Source organism: Physella acuta, unplaced genomic scaffold (genome assembly GCF_028476545.2).
Source record: "Physella acuta isolate Inbredline_101_S28 unplaced genomic scaffold, ASM2847654v3 ptg000444l, whole genome shotgun sequence".
In the NCBI taxonomy this organism is placed as follows: domain Eukaryota; kingdom Metazoa; phylum Mollusca; class Gastropoda; family Physidae; genus Physella; species Physella acuta.
Window position 1 is genome coordinate 1 of NW_026731963.1, and position 12,176 is coordinate 12,176.

Below are 12,176 nucleotides of genomic sequence, written 5' to 3' on the forward strand. Positions count from 1 at the left end.
ACTATTGATTAAAAAAATAAACGGGATTTTATCAAGAAAAGTGATACACAATTCCCTTGCTCTTCCGTATCTTCTTCACATTGCAAGTATTGTACATGGCGCCTATTCAGTCAGACATATTGTAAAGGGAAGTAATTGGCATGTCCCTAGGGCGGTGGTTCTTAACCTTTTTGGGGTTACCAAACCCCACCAGTTCATATTTATATTAACCGAACCCTTCTTAACAGTCTTATCTTCCGCACTGACAAAATCCGATCGCTAATTATATGAGACAGGTGAGCAGTGGCGTAGGCAGGGGGGGGGGGTTAGGGGGGTCATAACCCCCCCATAGACCCCTCGGTATATAGAAAAAGTATGAGGGGGGGGATGCAAATCGAAAGTTTAGGGGGGGGGGTGCAAATCGAAAGTTTGAGGGGGGGGGGGTGCAAATCGAAAGTTTGAGGGGGGGGGGATGCAAATCGAAAGTTTGAGGGGGGTAGGGGTGCAAATCGAAAGTTTGAGGGGGGGGGGGGTGCAAATCGAAAGTTTGAGGGGGGGGGGTGCAAATCGAAAGTTTGAGGGGGGGGGGGGTGCAAATCGAAACTTTGTCCCCGGGTAAAAATTGGAACCCCCCCCCCCCTTGAGACGATCCTGGCTACGCCACTGCAGGTGAGTGTCTTTACCTGCGCCCGAACCCCTGAGACTGACTCACCGAACCCCTGGGGTTCGAACCCCAGGTTAAAAAACACTGCTCTAGGGACAGGCTGGATGTCAACTTATCGTAACCACGGACTTCAGATGTGTTTTAGATCAAGGTCGTTAGTTGGACGTGGGGAATTTTTAAACTCACGGAAGTGAAAAATGAAGAGTTGCACATTGCCGGTCAGGTTGAAAAATTTGTTTACCCAACGTCCCACCTAACAGGGACTAGTTGTTCGTGGGTTGGTGAATACACACCGTTGTTGGGGTGGGGAATGAGACGTGGTTTTTTTTTAAAATGTGGATTGGGTAAAATATAATTAGTTAATTAAATTGCATTTTTATTGCATTACATATTACAATTTTGTTTTTCAAAAATAGCTAAAAATCGTTTCATATATTTCAAGATAGAGTTGGTAATACACATATTTAATCTTTAAACCTCGTTCCACATTGTTTTAATATAATGTAGCCTATACATTCTTATAGGACTCCATTCAGTATTTTGTTTGGACGAAAGTAATCCGAAGAAAAAAAATGCCCAGTGGTGAATTAGTCGTTAATCCTGAAATAACCATAGCGTAATCTTCACCGACCTTTTGTTTTCCATTCCAGCGTTCCTGGACCGCAGGGCAACAAAAATAAAAGATAAGATGGCAGAGCTAGGTCAAGGACGATAATGGACCATTTTAATTAGTACTGGAAATTAGTACCGATTAATTTGTGCGATTGCCCCATTTTGTCGTGATTAATTCGCTACAATTTACACACGCATGTAATCGATCGGGCTAGGTTGCATGAATATGTAATCGATTATGGCGTGGACGAAAGTGTTTGTCAAGCGATGGGTACGTTGAGATTGGTTACTTATGAATATTCGAATACTTTGAATGGGTAAAGTAAATGTTTTTAGATTGGACGTGAATGATTGTAGAAAGAAGTGGTGTACGGTTGGGGACCATTGTAGGTGGTGTACCTTTGGGGACCATTGGAGGTGGTATACCATTGGAGGTGGTGTACCATTGGAGGTGGTGTACCATTGGAGGTGGTGTACCATTGGAGGTGGTGTACCATTGGAGGTGGTGTACCATTGGAGGTGGTGTACCATTGGAGGTGGTGTACCATTGGAGGTGGTGTACCATTGGAGGTGGTGTACCATTGGAGGTGGTGTACCATTGGAGGTGGTGTACCATTGGAGGTGGTGTACCATTGGAGGTGGTGTACCATTGGAGGTGGTGTACCAGAGGATGGTAGATCGACATTTTAAATACATGTCTGCACTTTGGGCATAGACTAGGCGGTATATTACCCTACATATATCCCCGGGCGCCGACCTGAGGGGGGGGGGGGGGGCGCCAAATTGAAAGTTTGAGGGGGGGGGGGGTGTAAATGAAAAGTTCGAGAGGGGGGGGGGGTGCAAATCGAAAGTTTGTCCCGGGAAGGGTCGCTACGCCTCTGCAACACCGCTAAACATCCCGAACAACTCATATCTCCCGCAACATCTCCAAACACCCCCAATAACCCCCAACACCACAAACACCCCCCCCCAACTTCCCCCAACGCATGATCTAATTACTGCCTTTAAAATCCCCCAGAAAATGAACAGCCGCACAGGTGGTTCTGAAAATAGGTTCACGTTCGCGTGGGTCTCGTTAAATTAATTGCTTTACAATTTTTTTCAAACTGACATTTAAAAACATCCGGACGTGCTTCAAATATTTACAAAAGGGAATAGTCGTCAAAGCAGTTCATATTCAAAATCAAATCAATTACATTTCAAGACAGATGTTGTCTGAAAGAAATATCGTATTTGCTGAGGTCGCAGTATTTCAAGTGCTTTCATTTTTTAAGAACTAAATCGAACCTATAATGCTATTATCACTGTAGATTAAAAAGTAAAGAAAAAAAAATCAACCAGCGGTCATTGGTAAATAATTTTTATAAAATAAACCGTGGCATACTTAAGTCAGTAAAAAAACAAAAAACAAAAAAAAAACCCAGTTACGACAGATTTTTATATATTTGGGTTTACTATGATAAGTTGCATTGATGTTAAAAAATACAAAGTTATTTACGTTTAAATGCTTTGTATAAAGATTAGATACTTGGTTAAAAATTAGAGACTGTATAAAAAATTAGTAGCTTTAGCTTGTGAATACATGGCGTATATAGGAATTAAATGATACGTAATATTCCCACATGCATATAACGTAACTAAATAAAAAAGTGTATATATATATACATATATATATATATATATATATATATATATATATATATATATATATATATATATATATATATATATATATTCCAGAAGTAAATACAGTTTCTTACTTGGTTGATTAATTGTTTGTTTATAATTAGAAAAAACAACGTGCGTGGAGGGGGGAGAGGGGGTGAATGTGTTATGTCACATGGGTGGTTAGAGCAACAGGTAGAGGGAGAGGCAGGGAGGCAGACTGAAGATAGCTCTCACCTGTACCTGAACTTCTTCGCCTCTTGCGTGTTCACGGCGTTCAGCTTGGTGAAGAGGACCCGGATGATGCTCAGGAAAAATATGAAGTTCACCTGGACAAAAGAAAAATATCAAGGTCACCTGGACAAGAGAAAAATATGAAGGTCACCTGGACAAGAGAAAAATATGAAGGTCACCTGGGCATGAGAAAAAATATGAAGGTCACCTGGACAAGAGAAAATATATCAAGGTCACCTGGGCATGAGAAAAAATATGAAGGTCACCAGGACAAAAGAAAAATATCAAGGTCACATGGACAAGAGAAAAAATATGAAGGTCACTTGGGCATAAAAAAATATGAAGGTCACTTGGGCATAAGAAAAAATTATGAAGGTCACCTGGGCATAAGAAAAAATAAGGTCACCTGGGCATGAGAAAAAATATGAAGGTCACCCGCGCAAGAGAAAAAAGGTCAAGGTCAAATGGACAAGAGAAAAAAATATGAAGTTCACCTGTGCATTAGAAACAAACATTTAAAGTTATTTTACTGATTTTCACGATGTTGGTATGGGAAAGAACAAAATTCAGACAGTTCTATGCCCAGCCGTCTTTACTTTTCCCACCAACCGACATTTATCTATTAATGAACTCATGAACATGCATTGGAATCGAACTGGAGACTTTTGAGTTGACAGTCACGCACTCTACTACTGAACCACGTCTTCACACCTTTAAACTTTGAATTGGTTCGTTTTTCCCCCGTATTTTAAAAATAAAATGAGTAAAAAGTTCAAAGTTCATCTGTTTTGTAAGCCCTGTAGTCTCAGGTGGTGAAAACGGCATCTAACGGACTTTTAATTCCCAGAATGGCATGGGATCTCAGTGTAAAGCTAGTGTTAATTAACGGATACAGATTTCAGATTGATGGGATGGTGAGAGAGGGGGGTATGTTGGTTGGTGAAAGAAAAAAATGGATGGGGGGTAGGGAGGTCAGATCCAGACAGGCTCAGCTTGTTATCAACTGCATAAAGCCATGCCTTAAACTCTTAAGCTCATGCTAATCAAGAAAACGCAGAACCTATTCGATTAAAACAGTGGTTCTTGACCTGGCTTCGTTGAGTCAGTCTCAGGAGGTCAAGACACACACGACTCATTCACGATCGGATTTTGTCAATGTGGACGATAGAACCGTTAAAAAAGGGTTCGGTGAATGCGCGTTTGAGACTGGTGGGTTTCGATACCTCAAAATAGGTTAAGAACCGATGGATTAAAGTAACTATGTTTAATAATGTCAGCAACTTACCACAATGGATAGAACGATCGGTCCCCTCATGATCCAAAAATAGCCCGGGGTGGGGTGAGTGTTCCAGCACCTAAAACAGAGTACATATAAATAGCCTTCAACAGTTGTTAAAGAGAAAATTATAGAGTACATATAAATAGCCTTCAACAGTTGTTAAAGAGAAAATTATAGAGTACATATAAATAGCCTTCAACAGTTGTTAAAGAGAAAATAACAGAGTACATACAAATAGCCTTCAACAGTTGTTAAAGAGAAAATAACAGAGTACATACAAATAGCCTTCAACAGTTGTTAAAGAGAAAATAACAGAGTACATACAAATAGCCTTCAACAGTTGTTGAAGAGAAAATAATAGAGTACGTACAAATAGCCTTCAACAGTTGTTAAAGAGAAAATAATAGAGTACGTACAAATAGCCTTCAACAGTTGTTAAAGAGAAAATAATAGAGTACGTACAAATAGCCTTCAGCAGTTGTTAAAGAGAAAATAATAGAGTACGTACAAATAGCCTACAACAGTTGTTGAAGAGAAAATAATAGAGTACGTACAAATAGCCTTCAGCAGTTGTTAAAGAGAAAATAATAGAGTACGTACAAATAGCCTTCAGCAGTTGTTAAAGAGAAAATAATAGAGTACGTACAAATAGCCTTCAGCAGTTGTTAAAGAGAAAATAATAGAGTACGTACAAATAGCCTTCAGCAGTTGTTAAAGAGAAAATAATAGAGTACGTACAAATAGCCTTCAGCAGTTGTTAAAGAGAAAATAATAGAGTACGTACAAATAGCCTTCAGCAGTTGTTAAAGAGAAAATAATAGAGTACGTACAAATAGCCTTCAGCAGTTGTTAAAGAGAAAATAATAGAGTACGTACAAATAGCCTACAACAGTTGTTAAAGAGAAAATAATAGTACATACAAATAGTCTTCAACAGTTTTTGAAGAGAAAACAGGGTACACAAGTAGCCTTCAACAGTGGTTAACAAGAAAATAAGAAATATAAACAAACAACTTAGTTAATGTATTATGAAATACACAGAAGAAAGAGCGAGAGAGATAGAGAGATAAGGGGGGGGGGGGAGAACAATATAGATGAACAGAGATATAAAGAGAAAATAGAGGATGTTGAGACTTTGAATTCAGTGTTTCTTCCAGACTTTTTTCTCCGGGGGGGCACTTGAAATCTTCGGGGGGGCGGTAAACTTTCTTCGGGGGGGCGGACACTGTTAAAAGTATATATTTTCTATATAAATTATATAAATTTCATTTCGTTCGGGGGGGCGGTAAAAATTTTTCGGGGGGGGCTTCGCCCCCCCGAAGAGATGCCTGGAAGAAACTCTGTTTGAATTACATGAATTAGCTGCTCATCCTCTTCATGTGAATTAATTTCTTAACCCCCCCCCCCCCACCTAAGTAAACTTTATCAACTCACAGAACGTCCTCTTTGAAGAGTCGGACAAGAATCCAGGGTATCATGAAGGTCAAGGGCGATGCTGGGAGAAATACATAAAAATATATTAAAACATTGATGTCTCCGATAAAAAAGCTAAAATATTTATTATTAATCTAATTATGTATCACATAAGTCGTTAAAATTGCTGATATACTTGTAAAAATATGTGTTAAACATTGATGTCTCCGATGGCAAGGCAAGAATATCTATTGTTAAACTAGACATTAGATTAGTCGTTGAAATAACTGCGAGATGTCAAATATATTAAAACATTGAAGAAAAAGATTCATTTTACTGGTTAAAACATCTTTATAAGAAATAAAGTATAGAGGAAGAAGATTTCACCTGTATTTGTGAACTCTTTATATGAAGGGATAGTTGGTCAGCACTAAGCCCAGCCGTCTTTATTTAGCCTAACGTGAGTAAGTTCCCCATCAGTGCTGGGTTTACTAAGTGACGTTCGATTGACCCGAGCATGGGATTCGAACTCCAGACTTACGGGTTAGCAGTAGTTCGCTCTATCACTCAACCACCCCGTCCCTCGTTTTTCTACATTATAAGCCATACATTTTTTTTCGGGTAGCCAACTACACTTGGGCAGATTTTTTAAAAAGGCAAACAGCTAACGCAAGGGTTATAGAATTTAACATGCAATAGAGCGCTAGACTGCTAACCCGTAAGTCTCTAGTTCGAATCCGGGTTCAAGTCAGTAGAACGTCCCTCACGTTAAGGAAACAAAGGCGGCTGGGAATAGTGATGACCACATTATACCCTTGTATGCCGAGGTCATTGAAACATATGAACTCTACTTCATCTGCCCCATGTGTCTTGGGCACAAACGGGAAAAGATGATGAGTTATTCAACGTGGTAGCTTGCATGCTAACAACCACATAACCTTAATTTAATTAGCAGTATATCACTAGTTAGAGGTGACCTTAATTGGCAATGGACATTCGTTCTATTTTTTCTATTGAGTGTTTCTGAAAACTGTCATTCACTAATTCCTTCTACATAAAAATAGAAAGAAAAAAAATGGATCGAGGGAATTAATTATCCCTTGCGTGAAGATATCGATGTTTAAAAATAATAAAATCATCAGTCTATACACAGAAGGGGAGATAACTCCCAGGTCCAATATTTGTCGCTATTGAATTCTGATCGTAAAAAAAAAAGACACGGAAAAACACGTCGGTATATTTTTTCTGATCGATGTTGGGTTCGTAATTAAATGATGGATAGGATACACAAGTGTGATGTAAATTTCACTAGGAACATTACCGTATAGAATGTCCTGAGGAGGGATGTGTTAGTGATGGTAGATGAGTTGTGAAGAATGGAGACTTAACATTCCCTCGATCATTGAAAGTATGCAATGAATGGGACGATATAACAACATTTTAAAGCAGAATGTACCACTTGACATTGTCCTACCCCAATAACCAACTCACCCCATTCAAGCAGAATGTACCACTTGAGACTGTCCCACCCCATCCCTCCCCACTAACCAACTCACCCCATCCAGCAGAATGTACCACTTGAGACTGCTCCACCCACCCACCCCACCCACCCACCCCACCCCACCCACCAACCCACCCCATCCAAGCAGAATGTACCACTTGAGACTGCCCCACCCCACCCACCCCACCCACCAACCCACCCCATCCCACCAACCAACTCACCCCATCCAAGCAGAATGTACCACTTCAGACTGCCCCACCCCACCCCACCCCACCCACCCCACCCACCAACTCACCCCATCCAAGCAGAATGTACCACTTGTGACCTACTTAGGTCGAGTCATTTTTATTTTGACATTGTATAATTCCTTATATGGAATGATGGTGTAACACCTGGGGTTTTTCCACTGACTTATTAAGGTGTTTGGGACATAGAAATTTTCCATTAAAATCTGATTGAATGATTCTGATCAGATGATTATCCCAACCAATGGCGACATGAGTTGAGGATAACCTCCCCTGTCACAGAAGTCTTTAATTGCACTGCACACTCGCAACACGAGGCAGTTTTATCTTGACCTGGCAGCCTACGAGGCAGTTTTACCTCGATCAGGCAGCCGTCCATATTGTCCGGCTATAGACTCTGACCATTTGAACGTGAGAGTACTTAAGACCTGTGTGTGCCTTGTTTTCTTCAGTTGATTTAGTCTTCTAGTTTAATATTACTTGTCGCTAAGTAAGTCTTGAAGCTACAGCAGTGTTGTGTGGCCTGTGGCTGTTCTTTAGACAGTGTAGAAATCTGTGATAGTGTTTTTTCCTACATTGTGTAAGTTGGGTTTTTGATATTTTATACATTAAATATTTTATTTAGTTCAACATTGTGTTCTGCCACTTCTGAGTTCGCTGATTAAAAGGTCGTATGTAGATTGGATGAGTGTTAATTACAATAGTATCACTAGCTTCCCTAGACATTAAATTCGAGCCCTAGTGGTCGTTGTGTTAAGTGTTCATCCACTTTGGCCGTAAGGCATTTGCATATGACCCCGAAAAAAGAATCCGGGGACGTTCTCCTTCTATTTGGCTGATAGATAGGTTAACGTTACAAAGTGGGGTCTCGCCGAGATTTAATCTGTCGTTCCAGTTGTTGGTTATATCAGTTGAATACTAAGGTTAGTTGGATTTAGTTGTTTTTATATCCAGTAGCGCAGTGTTCTTACAACGCGCGCTCAGGCTAGAGTATCTAGGTCAAATAAGCAGACGTGTCGTCCTACATTTAGAGGTCAAGTACACGGCCCAACACGGTGTGTTAATTTAAAGGATCTAGGCTTGTTGTGATTTTCAAGTTAGTGTTATGGAGTCTTTTTTGGCTAATCCTACTTTTGAAGAGGTCGAAAAGTTGAGTAGAAAAGTTTTGGTTAGTGTTGTTAAGGAATTGAAATTGGATTATTCTGTTACGCAGAAGTCAGAGGTGTTGAGAGATAAAATTGTTGTTCATTTCATTAATGAAGGGGTATTTGATGAAAGTTTGTTGGCTGGTGTATTACTTCGTGAGGAGAAAGTTGCTTTAGAGAAGGCATTAAAAGAACAGGAGTTAGAGGTTAAAATTGCTTTAGATAGGAGGAGGTTGGAATCAGAATTTGGTAAAGTTAGTGATGTCACTTCTCTGGTAGATCCAAAAAAGTTGTCGGTAGGGCAAGTGATTGCCAAATTTGGGAAATTAGTGCCTAAATTTGATGAAACAGATTTGGTCGTTTTCTTTAACTCGTTTGAGAGTTTAGCGAAGACATGTGAATGGCCCGAAACCTCCATTACTGCTTTATTGAGCTCTGTCCTTACTGGGAAAGCTGCAAAAACATACCAGGCACTCTCTCACGACGTTCAAAATAACTATAGTTTGGTCAAGACTGCCATTTTAAAGGCCTACGCACTGACGCCCGAGGCCTATCGGACAAAATTCCGAACACTCCGCAAGTTACCCACACAATCATATGTGGAATTTCTCTTTGAAAAGGAGAAAATATTCTCAAGGTGGCTACACTCTGAGGAAGTTTCTGAGTTTGAGAAACTCAGGTCACTTATCCTAAGGGAAGAATTCCTATCGTCCCTGCCTGAAGAGATACGACTACACATACTGGATAACAAGATAACTGACATCCAGAAGGCTGCTGAGTCGGCTGACACATATATGTTGGTGCATAAGAAACCACCAGTGTCAGGAAACCGCCTCAACCCCGTGCTTCCCCTTTTTGGCAGCAATCCTCCTGTTGGCCAACACGTGAAGGCATCACAGTCCAGAGAGAAACCAAGATCAACTCTCAATCGTCGAGCAGTATGCCAGTTCTGCAAAAGGCCTGGTCATCTTGTCAAGGACTGTTACAAACGTCTTCAGAATAACAGAGAGGTGGTGCGTACTTCCGCGCACTATGCTCTATCCCCTCAAGCAGCCAGTTCAACTATGAACTCTAGAATTCAAAAGGACTCTAACCCTAAGTGTCCGCAAGAAGGTAGTCAAGTCTCCACACATTATGTGCAGTCACATTTTGACTGTTCTCGCCACCATCCAGTTTCTTCCGAGTCTACCGATCTCGAGGGATCGAGAAAAGTTGACTTTTCATCTTTTATTGCCGAAGCCATCATTAGCAAACCAGGTGATCCGTTGTCTCAGAAGAATATCACCGTTCTAAGAGACACAGGAGCGTCACAATCACTCCTTTTGAAAAGTTCAATGGACATTACACCAGAGACGAACACCGGAAGGATTTCCATTATCCAGGGAGTGGGGACAAAATCTACTGTCGTCCCTCTACACAAGTTTGCCCTGAAACATCATCTCGTCGAAGGTGAGGTCATTTTAGGTGTGATAGATAGTATTCCTGTCCCAGGAGTACACCTACTTCTAGGGAATGACCTTGCGGGAAGCAAAGTATACCCCTGTACGGTTTCAGACCCTTTGTCAACAGTTCCAGATAATGATAATGAACTGTATCCTGCATGTGCGGTGACAAGAAGCCAGACCAAACAATTGGCTGACACAACGTCTGAACCACATCTACCATCATCGTCAAGAAATTCGACTCCCAAACTGGAGTCTATGCTTCCAGAGAACACAAGTCGGGGCTTACCCCTGAGAATATCTCAGGAAGACATCATTAAAGCTCAACAAGTCGACGCGGAGCTCCAAGCAACGGTCGAAAAATCTCTATCATCTGACGATGGAGAATATTTCTCCGAGAACGGCCTCTTCTTTCGTCGCGCTATACCAGTGATTGCCTCACCAGCCGAACCATGGTTGGGTAAAAACCAGCTGTGGATCCCTCCACCTTATCGGCATGAAATACTTAAGCTGGCACATGACCATCCAATGTCAGCGCACCCAGGTGTCACTAAAACGACGGCGAAGATCAAAGAACTGTTCTTTTGGCCCAAAATGAGAAAAGATGTGTCGCGTTACTGTAGAAGTTGCACGAACTGTCAGTTGGCCGGAAAGCCAAACCAGACAATTCCTAAGGCCCCTTTGAGTCCGATTCCTGTATTAGAAGAACCTTTTTCTAAAATCGTCATGGACTGTGTAGGTCCCTTGCCTAAAACCAAGACGGGCAACGAGTACCTACTTACCTTTATGTGTTCAAGTACCCGTTTTCCCGAGGCGATTCCCTTACGGAACATTAAGGCAAAGACTGTAGTCAGAGCCATGACCCGGTTCTTCACTACCTTTGGATTACCTAGAATCGTGCAAACAGATCAAGGCAGCAACTTCACCAGTCACCATTTTCAGGAAGCGCTAGCCAAGCTAGGCGTTACCCACATCACCAGCTCAGCCTACCACCCTCAGTCTCAAGGCGTACTTGAGAGGTTCCACCAAACCCTCAAAACCATGCTAAGGACATTCTCTAATAGTAACACCCAATGGGATGAGTCTGTTCCTTGGATTATTTTCGCCGCGAGGGACTGTGTCCAGGACTCTTTAGGCTACTCGCCTTTTCAACTTGTGTTTGGACATTCTGTCCGTGGCCCCCTGAAGCTGATACACGAACGTTGGTCAGGTACCAGTGATCATCCAGTGGAAAACTTCGACGATTTTCACGTTCGACTGAAAGCCGTGTGCGAAATGGCTCACAAGAACTTAAGAAAGGCCCAAGTTAGAATGAAAGAACTGTATGATAAGAGTTCTTGTAAACGAACATTCAATCCAGGCGACAAAGTTCTTGTGCTAGTACCTAATCTGAACAATGCGTTATCCTTGAGATATTGTGGACCCTTTACTGTGCATTCAAAATTAAGTGATTTGAACTATGTTGTCAATACGCCCGACAGAAGAAAGAAACAGACAGTGTATCATGTCAACTCACTGAAAAAATATTATGATAATTGTAACAATTTTCAATCCACAGCTAAAATTACTTTACCTGTATGTTCAAATGTTTCTGATGATGTGATACATGATAAATTGAAACCCCCAAAATTGGTAAATTCTTCCTTTTTAGATAATTTGAATGTCCACCTTATGCATTTGTCCACAGAGGAAAGCCATAGATTGTCTCAGTTATTTGAGACATTTCCCTCTATTTTTGGGGATGTCCCCAAAGAAGCGAAGGTTCCACCTCATGATGTAGACGTTGGTGACGCAAAACCCATTAAACAACACCCCTATAGAGTTAACCCGGAAAAAGCTGCTTTGATAAAAGATGAAATTGATTATATGCTCAAGAATGATATCATTGAGCCCAGTTTCAGCAACTGGAGTTCCCCATGTCTCCTAGTACCGAAAGACGGTGGATCTTTCAGGTTTGTGACCGACTTTAGGAAGGTGAATGCGCTCACCAAAGCTGAT

The 12,176-nt window shown here is 41.1% G+C and overlaps 1 protein-coding gene across 1 annotated transcript in view; it reads right to left on the minus strand.

Annotated features, from left to right (window-relative positions):
• Positions 1–3,163: 3,163 nt before the first annotated feature.
• LOC131943164 (secretin receptor-like) overlaps positions 3,164–12,176 on the minus strand; it is a gene marked incomplete at its 3' end in the record, with an annotated part of 132,381 nt that continues 123,368 nt past the window's right edge. The window contains exons 9-11 of the mRNA XM_059303175.1: positions 5,867–5,927; positions 4,440–4,509; positions 3,164–3,249 (exon numbers count right to left, since the gene is read on the minus strand). Of these exons, the coding sequence (XP_059159158.1) occupies positions 3,164–3,249; positions 4,440–4,509; positions 5,867–5,927 (217 nt within the window). The remainder of the gene's footprint in view (positions 3,250–4,439; positions 4,510–5,866; positions 5,928–12,176) is intronic.